This window comes from Miniopterus schreibersii (assembly GCF_964146895.1).
Source record: "Miniopterus schreibersii genome assembly, chromosome: 20".
In the NCBI taxonomy this organism is placed as follows: Eukaryota; Metazoa; Chordata; class Mammalia; order Chiroptera; family Miniopteridae; genus Miniopterus; species Miniopterus schreibersii.
This window is the reverse complement of record NC_138122.1, coordinates 22,107,006-22,125,043: the sequence shown is the minus strand read 5'-3', so window position 1 is coordinate 22,125,043 and position 18,038 is coordinate 22,107,006. Positions and strand designations below refer to the sequence as shown.

The window sequence follows — 18,038 nt, the reverse complement described above, 5'->3', positions numbered from 1 at the left end:
TGAGATATTGATCTGTAACTACTTCATAATGAATCATGCCGTAGATTGCAGTAATTGAATAAATCTCAGAGGTTATCTTGTTCCACTCTACACTTTTAACACGGGGTCAGAGAAACCCTGAAAGAACAGTGGCTTGGAGGACTGCAAGCCCCCTTACATTGTCTGCCTGTCTTTTGTGTTTGTGTGGGTATATCATGAGACTCTTAAAGCGTTTCTAACATGCCTCCCACAGTCGCTGCACATGTTGAATTGAAGCCTCTGTAGCAGATGTAAGGAACTTGGCGTAAATGCCCAGTGGCAGGCAGCATACCACCTCGTCATCTGGCCAGTCCATTCCTAGCGGCCTCGTGTCTGAGCAGCTTCTGGCCCTGCATCGGCTTTGATGGAGAGTGTCATTTGTTGGAGTGGCAGTAGTAATAGCAGAGTGAGGGTTCCTATTTTCTAAGTGGGCAAAACTGGGAGTGTCATGCCTTTCGGCAGGAGCTTTTCAGGAGAAGGCAGCATTGTCTGGCTGCTAAAGGCAAGATTTAATTGTTTCAGCAAATCAATTAGTCTTCAGGGACTTTAATCAGTCAAATCTGATGCATGGGTGAGGTATTAGAAAGCGTGTGTCTGTAAGACCATTAGTCCTTAGTTTCTCTCTCTCTCCGCCTGTCTTTCTCTGTGTGTGTGTGTGTGTGTGTGTGTGTGTGTGTGTGTGTGTGTGTGTGTAGATACTGTGGCTTCTACAAATTGCTGCTAGAGATCTTTTTACTGGGAGAACTTAAGGTAGCAGATGGGTTATAATAGTGTAAAAGGTAAAATAAGAAGCTGTTGATACCCACTTTTTTATACTATAGTGTTCACTTGAAATGGTCACCGTTGTGCTATGAGAACATGACAGGTATCCTTGGCCTTTCTGTTGCCCAGCTGACATTTCCTCCTGTTGGAGTTCCTCATCTCAACAGTGTTGTAGGAGTGACTGTGCCAATTCACCTTCCTCCTCGCTTGTTTTAATGCTCTCCCCATTTTCTCCACTGTGGCCCTGCTCTTCAGTCTCCACTCGGAACCAACCAGGTCCTTCTTTTCCAGATACACATCAGGGGACGTGAGGGTGTGGGACACTCGCACCTGGGACCACACAGCCCCCTTCCTGGACTCGGAGGACTCGGAGGACGAGCCTGGAGCGCAGCCGTGCATCTCCTTTGTGAGGATAAACAGCTCGCTGGCGGTAGCCGCATGCGAGGACGGTAAGTAACCGCAGCCCTCCTCCCTGTTCAGGAAAAAACGCTTTACAAAAATTACGCAGCTGTGGCCGGCTGCCCCCTGTAATCCCTCCATACATACATGTGGGCACACACACTTCACACACACATACTTACTCTTGCCTTCGTGTGATGAAGTTGGCCAGTAACCCTCAATGCATTAGTGGGCATTGGAGCACAGCACCCATTAAAATGTGTTTAATTCCTACTGGGACTGTCAGGCTGGGTGTGAGTGCCAGGCACGAGGCTGGCCAAGCCATCTTAAGCAAATAACTTGTTTGGTGTGAAATATTAAATATATTTGGCCTACTTTTCCTTTAGTCACTGCCCAGTCCAGAGGGAGTCGTGAAAAGGGGTGGACATAGATCGTCTATTGACAAATGTGGAAACAGAAAAATAAAAGTCAGTGCCTACCTTTTTTGGCACTTACATACCATGTGAGATAATTCATGGTAATATGTCGTCTCTTTGAGACTGACTTTTGTGTAGGAGCAACTGTGGATTACAGAAGTAGGTGAGCATAGTCTAAAATAGAAACTTTGACAGTTTATAGCTAATAGGAAGAATAGTTGAAATGGCCGTGGATATCCTATACTCCTACCTCATGCTCCTAACTGCCACTAGAGTGTGAAGTTTGAATCTCCAGGAGCTGTGTTTCCCAATTGCCTGAAAGCTGGACCACAAAGTAGTTCAGAATGTTAGTGTCCAGGCCTTGGCCCCATTGCAGGTCTTCGTCAGGTTGACATTACTAGCTGGCTCAGATGGACAAAACCATGGTAAAGTAGGTAATGGGGAATTTCATATCCATGTGCCATTAAAAAAATAAAAATGAGGGCTGAAGTCTTGAAAATATTTTCATTTTATTATTTTAACAGCATGAACACTATGCTTTTGGCTTGACATTAGTAGACACCTTTGATGGACTTTTTTTCAGCCTCTAGAAATTCAGCTAAGCTGGGGTTTTTTTGGGTGTGTAATGTTTTTTGTTTGTTTATTGAGATCCTGGATAGAGAACATTCGAGCAGCTTGAGTGTGTTTGCTGCTTTCCAAATGATCAATGAGGTTTTTTGAAACAGCGATGCAAAGGTTGTAGTATTTTGAAGTTAAGAATCATACAGTTTTGGAATTATCCAGTAGTCTCCTCTGCCACACACACGTGTGCACACATACACATTTTTCTTCAGGTGGGGAAACAGGTACAGAGCAACTAGCTGAGTGATTTGCTTGAAGACAAGTTTTTAGTCAGTGGCGAATCCAGAACTGTGCTGTGTCTCCAGGGCCCTGCGTGGTTGTGGTGCTGGTTATGTAACAGTGAACACTGAGACACTTAGAGAAACATGCGCCTTGCTCTTGCACCCCCATGTCTCAGATCTTGTGAACTTGAAAATATAGCTTGAAGTGAAGTACAAGTGTGCTGTAGGTTTATATTATCGGTTAGAGTTGTCTTTGTCACACTCATCCCCGTTGTGCCACAGAAACATTGGGGGACCATGTAGATATGATGGAGAAACTACTTTTTTCTGTAAGTACTTGCACATAATTACATATATATATATATATATGTGTGTATATATATATACACACACACACACACACACACACACAGTCACCCCCCCATATATATATATATATATATACACACACACACACACACACACACGCGTACATATTTTAAATATGTTTTTATTGATTTCAGAGAAAGGAAGGGAGAGGGAGAGGGAGAAACAGCAATGATAAGTCATTGATTGGCTGCCTCCTGCATGCCCTCTACTGGGGATTGAACCCGAAATCCAGGCAAGTGCCCTGACCAGGAATCGAACCTTGATCTCCTGGATTATAGGTCGATGCTCAACCACTGGGCCACCCTGGCTGGGCACAAGTTTGTACCTTTAGACAAACTTTTTCTCTGGTAACTACCATTTTACTGTTTTTTACAGGTTTGATTTCTTTAGATTCACATATAAGTGATTATACAGTACTTGTCTTTCTGTTCCTGACTTATCTCACTTAGTATAATATGCTCAAGGTTCATCTATATCGCTGCAAGTGGCAGGAACATTATGAGATATGAATTCGAGTATGCCCTTTTTCTAGCGTCTCTTTTTAGAAAGCACATCTCTGTCTACCTCACTGGTTTGAGGTGCTGCCTTTACGAGTTTTTAGATACGAATTTTTCTAGTATTTCGGTCTGTTTCTGGATGTTAAGTTCTGGTCCAGTGGTCTGTCCAGCTGTTTGCATTTGCATCATTGTGTTTGTCAGCTGTGTCCTTCTGGTCTCCGTGTCCTTCTCTGGGGGCTATTCCCACTCTAGGTAAAGGCTACAGTACTTACTTGCCTGCATCATTACACTGATATCTTTGACTTGTCTCAAATTCCTTTCAGTATTAGGATTGTTTCTTTGATAACAGCTCTGTGTTTTCTTGTCTCTCTGTCACTCTGAGCTTGTTTTACCAGTCTGAACTGGGTTGTTACTATTTCTGAGATAAACAACAACTTCTCACTTTCCCCCCAGACCTCAGGTGGCATTGTCTTTGGTTTCACTTCAGTTTAACAGATTGTCTCTGTGATATTTATACCAACATATTCATGAGTAGCTACTTCTGGGCAGAGACAGATTGAAATAATCAAAGGTACATTTTTACATTGCTCCTTTCCAGGAGCAGCAAACAGGCACTCCTTAGGCACAACGGGTAGAAAGGAAACTTACCTTGTGGGGGACTGCTGAATAAAATTTGTAACTGTGCCCCACAGAAGAGAAGAATTGGATAATAAAATGAGTTAATGAACTTCAGCTCCCTGGTTGTGCCAGAGGGAAGCTCTGTAGTGGTAGTGACCCCTTGGTGATCTACACATATGGGAGGAGTCAGATCCAGAGGGAAGACAGAAACTGCTCTGGGAGAAAGTGAGTCATCCCTTCACCCTTTACAGCCTCCCAGCCCTGCAGGAAACGGTACACCCACCTGGGGTGTTGAGATTTGGCAAGGCGATCCACAGTTGTGATTTTTTGAATTCCAACCCACTGCCCTCATATTTCTTCTGCCTTGTTTCCGATTGTCAGCACTGGCCATCCTCCAGTTTGATTTTACCACTAATTGTGTTGCACGTTACCGTACCGAAATGAATCAAATCAGAATGCTTTTCCTGGAGCATTAGATAAAGCAGGCGAAGGTTCTGAGTAATGAGCAGATGCTGCTAATGCAGGGACAGTGGGAGACCTTGCCAGGACTCCATCTGCTCCATGCTTGCCTGCCTTTGGCCTCGATCCACAGCATTAGGGAATGGCAGTGTACTGGAAACCCGCTCCCTGCTCAGAGTTGGTCCCGAAAACTCACTCTTTGGAGAGAAGTGAGCTTACACACTTCTTAGGTGCAAAGAAATTCTTATTCGTCTCCCTATATGGGAAGAGGAGGGCCGTGACCCAGCGCATTTCAGCATGTGGAAACCTAGGTGGGACAGCCAGCAGTCGTCTTTCTTCGGTGCCATCCAGCAAGGCAAAGTGGCTTATCCACTTCTGCAGCGTTCCCAGCGCAATTGTCTGACACACACATGCTCCATTGTCCGACTGTGCTGCCCTGAGCTGGAGTGGCTCTGATTTCTCATTCACTGACATGTTAACAATGGCTGGAAGTGGGGCTCTCCAAGCTTCTTTTTAGCAGTGAGCAGTAGGACCACATTTGAGTTAGGCGGCTGTGGCGACTAATTTTATGTTTAGTAAAAGATCAGTTCTAGAGAGTTTTGCTTATGTTTCTTGTTTGAGTGTCATGCCCTAACCTCTGAATGCAGTATTTAGTCTCCCCTCCCCTGATCACAATTGAAGTTTCATAGGTGGACTGTGAACTCACCCAAGCATTGCTTGGAGATGGCTAGGACAGCTGGCTGTGGATGGTGGAGGGTTTTGTTTTTTTCTTTTCCGGTCATTTTTCTCTTTGAAGTTTTAATAATCAGTTGTTGCCCGAAACCTCTGCCTGCTGTGCTTAGTTTTACTCAGACAGTCAGTGAACAAAACTAAATGGAACGACTTTCTGACAAAAACCAAAAAAAATACCCAGTATTGTCCCTTTAAAAGATAGGATACATTAATAAATTTAAACAATTTCTTAGCAGTAAGAATGCTTATATTTTAAAGCTGTTCAGTGGAATTAAAAATGGAAATGCAGAGTTGCGAGCTGAGGTGGTTCTCTCAGTGTTGAGGAGGTATTTCTTAGGGTCTAGGGTGTTAATGTTTCATAGACAAGCCACAGAGACTGTTTCTGTGATGGAGGAAGTTGCTGAAATTCAATTTGTTTTACACTTGCTTACACAGATACAGTCACGGGTGAGAGTTTTGAGATCTTTAGGAAAATTTTTAAAATCTATGTTTTTTTATGGTAATCTAAAAATAGTAAGAATTTGGCTCTTTTGACTCTGTAACTGCGTCATGCTGCAGGGTCTCACTTTGCATTTTGTAGTCACAGGCTGTTGGCACCAAGTGATCACCTCCACACTTTCTAGTGCTGTTTTCCACACTAAGGCTAAGACTGAATGACCACCCAGGCCCTGAGCTGGTCTCCTCCCTGGTCTGGTACCGGGAAGGGGTGGTGATGTTGTGGACTTTTTTGGAGTTTAATTCACCTTAACCCATTGATGAGTCAGAAGTAGAATTTGAGTTTTTAACCTTTATCGGACGAAAGGGAACTTTAGTTCCCGGCAAAATGTAATTTAAATTGTAAATGTAATTTTTATATTTTTTAACATCAGTAACATATATTAAAAGATAACTTTAATAATAAACAATACATTTTCTTTATAAATGTTTTTACTTTTCATAAATAACTCAAAAAATAGATAACATAGAGGCAAAAAAGTAAATGCCTGCAGAGCTGAATTTAAATGCCGTCTTTTAAAGGTTAATTTAGTTTTGTACATCAGAGTTAAATATTATAAAATCATGCAGATTAAGATTGGAATGACTGAATAATAAAAATATCCCATTATCAATCATAGTACTATTTATAAAGGCGTGTATACAAGTTATAAGAATTGTTCTGGTATCGCATGCGGAAAAACAAATAGTACCAAAGATACATAGTAAAAGGAAGTGCTCCTTCTCCACTAACAGCTGGGCCCCTGAGTCCCCAGATTCTCTTGCTCGTTCATCTAAAATGCAGCTTCCAGCATGCTTCATACTTATTGGTGTTTGTGTTTGTTTGTTTGTTGTTTTTTTCTGTAAATGAGAGAGTTCCGCTCTAGAGCTGTGTGTAGCTGGAATGTGGAGGATGACACGCAAGGTAGGTGCAGCATCACGACCCTCGTTTGTGCTGATACTAACCACCCACAGCCACCACTCCCACGAAAGGAACTGTTCTTGCCCTCTCAGACTTGGTGCACCTTTAAGTCCCTGGCATACCCTTCATAGCGACGTTGTATGCACGTAATGAAGAGGTGCGCGGTCAGTGAGGGCTGTGGGTATAGTTAACATTTCTGTTAAAGCGCCTGCCCTCTTGTTGCAGAATTTTTTCTGACTCCTGCCTAATTTCCGATCGGCAAGTGTTTATTTACTGGTGGAAATTGGGATTGCCAGCTGTCTTTATAAATAGTCAGCTTCATTCAGTGTCTCTGAACTGCAGTTAATTGATCCTGTCTACTTAACCATATGAAGCCGAGACCAAGCCTCAGGTGTTTATTTTGCAAGCTGGAGAGAGCAGGAGCTCCTGGCTAACAGAAGTTCTCATTAAGAAAGTGCTAAAGACCACAAGACAAACTGTAGCTCAGGAAGTGGCCGTCTATGGCTTTCTAAACTGATACCTGTGTTAAATTTTATGGTGCATGAGAAAGATTAAAGGGGAGGGGCAACACCAATTGTGTTTTTTTCCAAAACCAGTTCAGCAGTTATTTACCTTTCAAGCAATTAACATAATTACCATTATGCTAAAAAGTGATTTTGGAAAGTTCTGCCCTGAGCTCTTACGACTCCACCGGGACAGTTTTAGTTGGGACTTATCTTTTTGATGGAAGCCTAATTGCAATTTTGGCTTTGTGCACACAAACAGAAGCAGCTAATTGTTTAGGCAAATAGCAGATTAATTTAAATATGCATCCCTAATAAAACAAAAATGGTATCCATTATGGTCCCCGTTCCCATGATGGGGAATATAAATATTCTGTGCAAGTACCATTAGGCGGAGGTCTTAAGGATCGTCGGCATTATTTCACAGTGGTAGCACTTGCCTGATATCGAGTAATCTTTACAAAAGCTAGCATAAATCAGTTTAAACTCATTTAGATCCCATTTCCACTATGTGCAGTTTCATTACCACACTCTGGCTGGCCTCCTTTGGGAGGTGGGAGGAGCACGCTTGCAAACTGGCATGGGTGCCCATCCACAGCTGCTGAGCAGGCTTTATGTCTCTTCAGAAGACTGGCCATCGTTACTCATGTCATCCCTAATGACTGTTCCTAGTCTAGGGTGAACCAGGAGTTCCTTCAGCCCCGCTGCCCTTGTCAAGGTGGAGGGTCCTGAGCCCAGAGAGCAGGTGGGACTGCCAAGCCCTACTCCTGTCTGTCGGCCAACGGCCTTCACTCATTGTGTTCTTCCAGATTTTTTGAGAGACCCTTTTCCTTTTGTCTGCACTCTTGTAGTAAATGAAACAGCATTGTTGCGATCCTAGCACTAGCTTAGGGTGAAACATCTTTCATCTAGCTGTTGAGGTTCTGTTGCAGAGAAAGACAGATACCTGCTCACCTTCCAGTTTTCCCGGTGGGGAGCAAATGGGGGCCCTAAACCTCAGCTCTTGGAGATTCTGCCTGTTTCAGGGAATGATAGCAATCACCCGCCTCTTAAGTCACTAGTAAGGAACTACACAGAACCTCCCTCTGCATTGACTGAGGTTTCCTTTTGTTTACCTTGGCCTGGCAGGCAGGGTAAATGTGGTAGACACCTTTCAGGGTGCCTCCTTGATCTGAGTTCCCCCCAGCCCCTCTAGGGGTGGCATGTTCATAGTACTTGAGTTGGTCTTTTGGCCTCAGCTGGTTGGACAAGGATGGGGATCCTTATGGCCCTGTGGGGGGGTGGGGAGCAGCTGCTTCATGGACTGGGATGAGCTGGTTGGGCCTCAGACTTTCAGTCTCAGTTGTGCGGTTGGAATTGATGACTTCATGGAGTTGGGAACGAGGAAGCTAGTTTGTGGAGGTAGAGAAGATTGAGACAGCTGCAGAGAGAAGCAGAGACAAGATACGTGGTGAGACATACATAACTGCCGCAGTTCCGAATGTTTTCCTAGAGCCGGGCTCCGATCCTTACAATCTCTAGCTGTACTTCCTGCCCGTGGGTTCCGTGAAACAGCCTTGTTCCTTTCCAGTCAGTTTTCTTTTGTACTTAAGCCATTTCAGTGGATTTGTTTCTTACAACCAAATGTTCTCTTGCTAGAGGAAGACAAACGCTCAGCAAACCTTTGCTGACACTCAGCTGCGTTCAGTACTCTGAGTTCACTGCCACAGGGAGGGGAACAGAAAAAGCACACACCTGTGTCGTTCTGTACCTGCTGTATGATGAAACTCGGAACAGTAAAGAGTTTTGCCACAACAAAGGGTTTTGGCTACTAAGCCAACAAAGGAATTAAAACAGGAAAAGGGGGGAAACTCGCAAAGAACAAATGGGAAAATAGAAAACAAACAGAAAAATGGTAGATTAAACCCACTCTTACCAATAATCACATTAAAGATAGTCTAAACACCCCAGTAAATGGCAAGACCAACTATATGCCATTTACAAGAAACTCACTTTAAATGTAAAGACATGGCAAAGTGAAGACAAAACTATATACTGTGCTAACACTAATCCAAAGAGTGCTGGGGTGGCTGTGTCAGTGTCAGACAAAGTAGATTTCAGAGCAAAAGAGTATAACCAGGGACAAAGAAGGGTGTTTCATACAATGAAGGGTCAATTCATCAAGAGGACATAACAGTCCTAGTGTTTATGCACCGTAAAGTGGTCCTGGAGGACCGTGCAGATGATAATGGCACCCTTGATGAGTGAGGATCTGACCAGGTTCTACACTTAAACAGCTGAAACAGAGAAAATTACAAAGATGACAGCACAGCAGGCATTCAGAAGAGAGTTAAATCGACGGAGCCCGAGAATGTGTTTTCCAGAAAGACCCCGCTTAGGATAGCTCTGTGAAACTCAACCTGTGGTGAAGGCTATTTTATTGCATACGATTCTATTGGGAAAACGATGCCAGCAAAACCAATACTTGATTAATAATGAAAAATATGTTTATAGATAAACTCCATGTGTGCTTAGAGTGAGCTGTGGTTGAATAACTTCCACACTTGGCAGAACACGGGATGAGTTTACGTCAGTTACTCAGCGATCTCATAGTTATTTTATGCACTTGTAACTGCAGCTGCTCATCCTGCACTTTTCTAGCTAAATTCCAGCCCAGCCTCATCCCGTACCAAGTGGCTTTGGACAGTTGTTGAACCACTTGGAGCTCCTGTCTCTCCTCTTTTGTAAAATGAAGATAAGGGCGAATGCTCCTCCAAAGACGGAAGTGAGCACCGGATGAGAGTAGACAGATGAAAGTGTCTGAACGTTGGAAAGCTCTACGCAAGAAGCAACTTTTATTTCTCTTTACTGCCGATTGTGATGTCTCCCAACAAATGTCACACGGAAATATTTGGAAGAGGCGCGTCTTGGAATGCTCCCGTCTCCTATTTTACGTGCAGAGCCATTGGCATTTTCTGCTGTATGTCTGTTTCTTCCAAGTCGGGAGGGAAAGAATTTGCCAAAATATTTGCTGGGGAATGTGTTGTGGAGCCTTTTGCGATCTGCTTACCCCCCGAGTTTATCATAATTCCTGCACTTGAGATACTGAGCGCTCTGTTTTACATACGAAGCAACGTTTAACTCTAAAGTTCAGCTTCAGTTGGTGATCACCTACTTAAGTCTACTGACAGTTTGAAAGTCTGGCAGAGCAGCCCAAATGTATTATTTTCTTTGGACTGTATTTATTTAGTGCTGAAGGATACTTTATAGTAAGATTGTAAGTTCAGAGCATTTATTGTTTAAAGACAAAGTACAAGGCAAGGAAAAGAAAGATGGGAGATGGATCAGAAGGAGAAGAAATATGAAAAGCTTTATCTGTTTTCGGTAATAGGAAGTTATAGGTAATAGGACTGGATTTATGGATGAGCAGTGGAGGAAATTGGTGTTATTAATAGATTAAATGTGCTTCATAGCACAGCAGGAACTGTAGAATACATAAAAATAAGTGACTTCCCTGTCGCCAGCATTTTACATATTTTATAACTTTTAATCTGCCCAACAGTCCTGTGTGGTAGGTAATGTAACCTTCAGTTTTACAGACGAGGGTCCATAAAGCACCAGAGCCACTGGGGCTAGGAGAAGTGGTGAGGAAGGATGTAAAATACTTTTAGTGGCTGTTTTCCGTCCTTGCTAGCATCTAGAACAGTGCCTGGCCTAGCACAGGTGCTCGGTGATTATTTGTGGCGTGACTGAGTGGACAGATAGAACAGTGAGTTAAGGACTCCCTGTGTTAACACTACTCAGCCATTAATATATGTACGCCCACTCTCCTTAGGTCTCTCTCATAAAAACATTTTTTTTTTTTTTACCATTTTACCCTTTATCTTTTAATTTTCTCTACAGTAAACTATTGTTATTTCATATTTGTGCATATGAAGCGAATTTAAAATTATTGCCTGCATTGTTTTCCTCTGCGTAGGGTTTCTTAATATCTGGGACCTGAGGATTGGCAAATACCCTGTTCACCGCTTTGAGCACGACGCAAGAATACAGGCAGTGGCCCTCAGCCAGGAAGGCGCCACCGTCGCCACGGCCTCTGCCTTTGACGTCGTCATGTTGCACCCCAACGAGGAGGGCTATTGGCAGGTAGCCGCAGAATTTGAAGTTCAGAAACTGGTGAGCTCTCAGTCTGGTCATTTCATTTTTCATTCTCAGAACCTCTGAACCTAATATAAACAAACAGTAGTGAGGTTGGCAGCTCCCATTCACTCGGGATCCCTGTGAGCCTCACATTGTAAGTCTCGGGACGCCTTGTGAAGTGGGTGCAGCCAGACGATAGAAATTCGGAGTAGGGCCGGGCCCGCCCCAGTCTCAGAGCTGAGAAGCTGTGACTGGGCCCCAGGGCTGACACCAGGGGCAGAGCTTCTCGTCGCCGTGGTCCTCACCCTCTCACGTTCCCAGGGTGTCCCCCCCTGCAGGCTCCGCGATCAGGTTCTGGCCTCATACACGAGTGAAAGTGAGTTCAGTGGTGTCATCCCAGTCCTCATGGCAAGAAGGGTTCCCTCCTCAACCTTCTTCACCCGAGTGTTCCTCACCTGGAATAAAGACAGTTTTGAGAGAAAATAGATTAAAGCCAGTGTTATTTGTGCCGCCCTGTCCCAGGATGCCACGCGTGGAGAGCCAGCCTTAAAGAGTTCTTTACGTGGAGCTTGCTTCTGAGTTCAGGTGTACCGGAGCCTCTGCCTTCGAGTGTAGGAGGTGATCTGGTGGTAGAAGGAAGAGCTTAAACCTGTCTGTGCTGAATTTGGATTTAATTTCAATAAGCCTGATTTTGGCACTAGGAGGAGAGTGAACAGAAGAGCCAGTGATGGGTAATAAACTGATGGCCTGGCCTGGAACACACCCCGTTCCTCTCCCTTTTCCTCCTGCAGGAAGTCTTGTTCCATTGAATAACTAAAAAGCCACGTGCTGCTGCTTCACCTCTGTAAGCTTCCTGGCCCTTTAATGATCAACTCTCTGCAGTTAGGGTTTAGTGTTCCCCCAAAACTGCCTGAGGCTGTTTTTCCCATCCTGGGTTTTATTAGAAAAATGTGAAAGCACCGTAATTGTTTGTTTGCACAACTACTATCGTGCTTATATTACCTGGTCGATGACTAAGGAACACTATAGACGGGCAATAATTATATGAACTCGGACAATTGCTTAAGATGTGAGTCCCTCTGCAAAATGTAAATCCTGCCTTGGCAATAAGGTGGAATCCTGGCATAGACTGGAAGCTTTTTAAAGTAGTTTTACAGCTCCCAGCAAATGGCACAGCCACTGGCAACCTGAGCCTCTCCGTCTGTCCAAAACTCAACGTTAAGGTGAAATTAAATGGCTGGACTGAGGATGTCAATTTTAGGAAAATAAATGATTTTTAGAATAGAGAGGAAGCAAGCTGGAGGCATACCTTGTAACACTTTTTATGTACTATTTTGAGGGGTTGCCACAGAATGTATTGTCCGTGGGAAGGCACCCCCCTGGCCTGTACACCGGGCCAGTTTTGTCTTCCCCGGATAGGCTCCCTTAGTCTCAGTGGCAGTGTTCCCATGTTCATAATGTTAGCCTAGAACACCCATCCTTTGTGATAGGCCTTCTGCTTCGGATGTGGGACTGCCACTCACGCTATTGGGCTCGAGGATCAGCAGAGTCACCCAGATGTTTACTCTCTGTCTCCAGCTCCTCTGGATAGCCCTGAGGACTCAGGCTTGGAACTCACTAGGCTTATCATCTGGACAGTGCTGTCCTTTTCCACTGTGGACTTTCATAACCACCCTGCAGCACTCACCTTCTGTGTTCGCACTCTCAGCATTTGCTCAGGGAGGTGCAGACCTGTGGAAACTGCACTGGGGCCAGTGTGCCACTTGGGGATCTGGGAAGCAGATTGTCCTGGAAGGGCCCTCCCACACATGCGGTGGCAGCGTTGCTGCTGGGTGCTGCGGTGGTTTAAAAACGCTGTTGAGCATGGCCTCCTGCTCACAATGACGTTGAAACCAGGGGAGAGCAGGTAGCTCAGATACTTTTAACCTTTTGGCAACACATTTTTGGCATTTGCACAAATGTTAAAATGTGATTTTTGCTCATTTGGAACTGAGTGAATTTTACTCAGAAAAATATTTTTGAATAGTTATTACGCCTGCATGGGTTCAGAATTTCAAAGACCCAATCAAGTTTACAGTGAGAAATGTTATTTCCACCCCACCCCTCAACCCATTTCCCTCTTTGAAAGCAGGCATGGTTAGAAGATTTATGCGTGTACAAGCAAGTGCACCACAGCTGCTTCTGCCCACCTGCATACACGTTAGCACACTGTGAGTCCCGTTACTTTGCTTCCTTGCCTCTCCCTCAAAATTTACCTTAGAGATGATCCTATGTGTATCGGTCCATAAAGAATGTCTTCATGCTCTCTTCTGTGACTGCATGGTATCCCAGTGCACAGAGGGACTATAAGTTATTTAATTGGTCCCTTAGTAATGCATGGTTAGCTTTTTCCAGGTTTTAGTGATGACCTGAAGGACTAAACCACTCTTACCCTTTTCCAGGTTGACCACCTTGAAATAGTTCCAGATACCGAAAGGTACCCTGTGGCAGTAGCCACTGCTAGAGATCTGTTCTACGTGCTGAAGGCGGACGACTCTGCCAGAACCCGCCCTGTCGTCTTTGCCCAGCCTGTCACCTGTCTGGATGTCTCGGCCAGCCAGGCTGCTTTTGGGGTGAAGAGTCTGGGATGGGTGCACGAAGGAAGCAAGGTACAGAACAGCCAGATGAGCAGTGAACAAATTAGAATATCAATTTTTATTTTATAGAAGGCAATTTAAAAAAATTAAAGCTCTAAGATGTATTGGGGAAAAACATTCAAGCTCCTGAAAAGGACATGAAGTGAAAAGTAACTGTTTCTTTTCTCCTCCTTTCAGCCCCACTCCACAGACGAAGCTGCTAGTAGTTTTAATGGGTACCCATCTGGAAAAAATCCATACACGTGTAGGTGCATTCATACTCTGAAAAACATACCTTTGCAGAAAAAAGTTTTCAGCAAAATGTATGTTCTCACCAACAGTGCATAAAAGGACCTCTGACACTCTCTGAGAAAAGTTTTTGACATTCTTTGCATGATAATGAAATTTTATCACTACCTCGCATGTTACTATCCTACTGTAGGCCATGTACTTAGTCTGAAGTCTTAAAGCTGATTTGTGGACCTCTCTTTCTCCTCTAGTGGAGTAAGGGGAGAGGGGAAAGTTTTGTTTGGTTTTGGTTTTCCTTCAATTTGCCTGCTCTTGACCCTGGGAAGAAACTTCTGTGGGCTGTTGGCTTCTCTGGTAGCATCCGTCTCCTGAGGGAGGAGGCCCTTCTCCACGTGGCAGAATTGTGACCTGAGAAGAGCCAGGCTCTGGACACACATGGTCCAGTCCCAGCCCTACTACCTGCTACCCCGTGTAGCCTTAAGCAGGTTGCTCGCCCCTCTTTATGCCTCAGTTTCCTCATATGTAAAAGGGAGTTCATAACAGTACCTACTTCACAGACTGTCGGATTAAATGAAAATGTGTGCGTGAAGCTTTAAGCATGATGCCTGGTGTGGGACAGTTCGCCACCACTGTGCGCATCCTGTTATTTCTACCAGTCATAGTGCTATACTGGCCTCTGGTTGTGATTTTTACATCTTGTTTCTCCTAACATATAAGTCACCTGTACGGTCAGGCCTCACTTACCTAGGTGTTCACTGGTTTTGCCACCCTAGTAAGTACTCAAAAGTGTTGAAGCATCCTGCATTCCAGTGATGTATTCTCACCCAGGAAGATAGGTGAGGCAGGAGAAAATCCATGAGGCTTACTGCACCCGCACTGTGGGAAGGGACTCCCTCTTGTGCTCACGGCAGGCTGCCTTGTTGGAGCACATTCAGCATATTAGCAGGAAAGTCTGTGGTGCTGTAACTCCTGTATTTTGTCTTCCTGGGAAGTGGGAGGAGGGGGCAGCAATTGCTTTCCTTAGGCGGTTTCGTTTCTCGGGCTTTGAAAAAACTTTTCCGATCCCTGGTGAGCTCATTTGTTGGGAGAAGGAAGACTGCGTATTTGCTTTCTAATTTTTCACCCATTATGCTTTCAAGTTTGGGTTCTCTCATTTATTTCTCAAGTTCTCTGTGTGGTGAGGGGATAGATATATTTAATACCAGCCTGGTTTAAATTTTTCATATTTTCAATAAATTTTTCATCTGGCAGGTCCTATTTCTCTTTGACTTATCTAAGTAGATTTATTTCTGTGCACTCATATATTTTGATACAATAATAGTGGATGTATTTGAGAAACCAGTTAAAGGGACAGTTTCAGCACAAAATCAGACTGGAGCATCCTTTAAACAGCAATGGTACGTAGGCACTTTTGTGGATGCCTCTGAAAATTTCCAACCCAATTAACAGTACTAATTAAAGGAATCTGCTCATTAATACCTTATTTTTATGAAAATTTATTTTAAAAAGTCTATAGTCCCTCAAATAACTCATTACTGGTATTTTTCATTGGTCTTTTAAAATTAAGAGTGGAAGTAAATTTGCCATAAGAAGTTGTTGAGATATCCTTTGAAATCTGACAGTAGCAATTAGTCACCCAATATTTTGTGAGTGTGGCAGCATGCCTTCAGACACTTGTGGGTGGGCGGCTGGTTGTTGTAATAACTTTGTGTCGAGATGTTTCTCCAACATGAATGCTACCCACGCCAACATGAGGGAAGCCAAACTTTTATCTATGAAACTTGCCTTATTTTTGTAGAGGCAGGACTTTCCATCTGATTGTGTTGAACGGATTTTCTGCTTCCTCAGAAGAACCTGCATTTTTAATCAATGTAACTGTCATATAACATCTCTGTGTGACCTGAGCTGTGTCATACTGCTGCTGTCCTATAGTGTAATGTCAGTGTTCCCAGCTAGTTTCCTGCACAGCTCTCAGTGTTGCTTTGCTTATGAATGCCACGGTTTGGCCGTGTCTGTGCTTAGCCTGGCAGCATGTATCCCAGCACATTTTATTAGGTTGGGGTGAGGCTGTTAGCAGTAGAGTTTGCCTGGAGCTACATCCACGTGGGGGTTTGCGTCTGTGCCTCTGGCCTGGATAACTTGGAATCAGATGAAGGCTTTATGAGAGCAGAGTTTGGTTAATCTTCGTTTGTACCTGGTATAGAACTGGGGTTTAGTTATCGTCCATTATTGATTAGCTGTGATAAAAGCAGACAGCAAAGTCCAGATGTTGATACAGAATACATTTGAGTCGTGAACTGGAATTTCTCTAACCTGTATAAGTACTTGCGAGGTGTTATTTTTGTTTAGTTGGAGAACATCCTTGCCCCACATGATAATCACATTAGCACTTTATAGGCACCTCAGCTGTCTGAGCGCCAGATAATAACGGTTAAACCCACCCATTCGCATGTCCAGCCAGCCAGCCGTGGCGCGTGCCACACAGTCAGGGCACCAGCCGTGCCCCTGGCACTGGAGTGGGAAACAGCCTCGTGCACAGATTTCAACAAACTGGGACTTGTCAAGTAACCCGGCTCTATAATAAACAGTTTCCTAAGGAAATGAAACCGAGTAATGTAGCAGAATATATCTATTTAACCTTGAGAAAAGGCTGTGAATGCAGCTGGTTTTATCATTTCCAGATCCCTTAGGAAGGGTCAGAGAGAGCTCGTGCTCTGTACATCGTGGTTTGCTTATGGCATGGAGATTCCCGGACTTTCGAATTTCAGAGGCCAGGCCTGGGGACCACACTTGGAATCACCAGCATTTTCTTTTCCCATTTTCACTCTTTGTTAAAAGATTAGATCTTTAAACTTTTTTTTAAAGAGTACTTTTAAACGAGGTAATGGTTTCACCTGACTGAGAAACCAAAAGATACAAAAAGAAAGGCTGTGCAGTGGCATGGCCCTTTCCCACTCCTTTCAACCTGCCACTCCGTTTCTTTCCCTGGAGCCAATCAGTACATCCTTCCAGAGATATTTTATGAGTAGGTAAGCAAATTATTCCAGACATGCCTTCAACCCCGTCTTTTGAAAAAATATAAATGGCAAAATACCATATTGTTGTTCTGCACCTTGCTTTTTCCTGCAACAAAATCTCTTAAAGATCATTTCATCATTTCTTGTGACGTAATAAAGAACTTGTGGTGTTTGGTGGTTTTGTTTTGTTTTTTTGCAACTTTATGGTACTGCACTTGAGGATGGGCTGTGATTAATTCGGCCTGCCGTCTATTGATGCTCGCAGCCTTTTGCTGTTGTGAGCCACACTTGGTCCACATAAATGTATTCGTGGGGTCAGTTCCTCGAAGTAGAGTTGCTGGGCCAAAGGGGTCTGTGCCTTTATGATTTTGATAGCTGTTTCCTCTGTAGATGGTGTCCCTTGGAGAGAGGCAGAGGGCTGTAGCTCCCATTTTCCTGGCAGTTCCTTGAGAGAGAAATCACAACAAAATGAGCCCAGAGGAATGTACAGAGGTCTGTCTGCTCCTACTCTTCATTAAGTTATTTTGTAGCTCTCTGCTTTTAGGATGAATGACTGTTCATTTATAGTCACATGGCTTTACCTGGAACTGGTGCTGTGAGACCAGCAGCCCTCTCAGGCCACCGTTAGGTTGGAAAGAGCTGTATGTGTTCCTTCTTGGCTTACTTAGTACCATTTGAGGTAGAGTCCACGGTTCTTTTAAGATGGTAAGCCGACCTGCCTCTTTTCCATAAATTGAGGAGGGTTGGACCTTCAGACTTTCTGTCCAGTGTCCACGTTCCTTGAATTTTGGATGAAGTAATGAGGTGGTTGAAACTTCTCCTTTACCTGTGGAGTTGTGTTGAGCTGCTCCACCATTGGAAGCTGCTGAGTAGCTGACGGCTTCTGAAATGGGCTGAGGCATCCAGTACTCTGCATTGCCTCTCTAACGAGATCTCCCCAAGATCCCCAAGGGCCATGTCTATTGCTGGCAGAAATGATTGGGCAGGAAATTGGACCTTTTTCATCACTTCCTGTGCCTTGCTGGGC

General features: G+C 44.1%; 1 protein-coding gene across 1 annotated transcript in view; it reads left to right on the top strand.

The window, feature by feature from the left end:
• Nucleotides 1-18,038, top strand: part of FBXW8 (F-box and WD repeat domain containing 8) — an 80,899-nt gene that overhangs the window by 36,484 nt on the left and 26,377 nt on the right. The window contains exons 5-7 of the mRNA XM_081123561.1: nt 1,072-1,229; nt 10,970-11,166; nt 13,572-13,778. Of these exons, the coding sequence (XP_080979687.1) occupies nt 1,072-1,229; nt 10,970-11,166; nt 13,572-13,778 (562 nt within the window). The remainder of the gene's footprint in view (nt 1-1,071; nt 1,230-10,969; nt 11,167-13,571; nt 13,779-18,038) is intronic.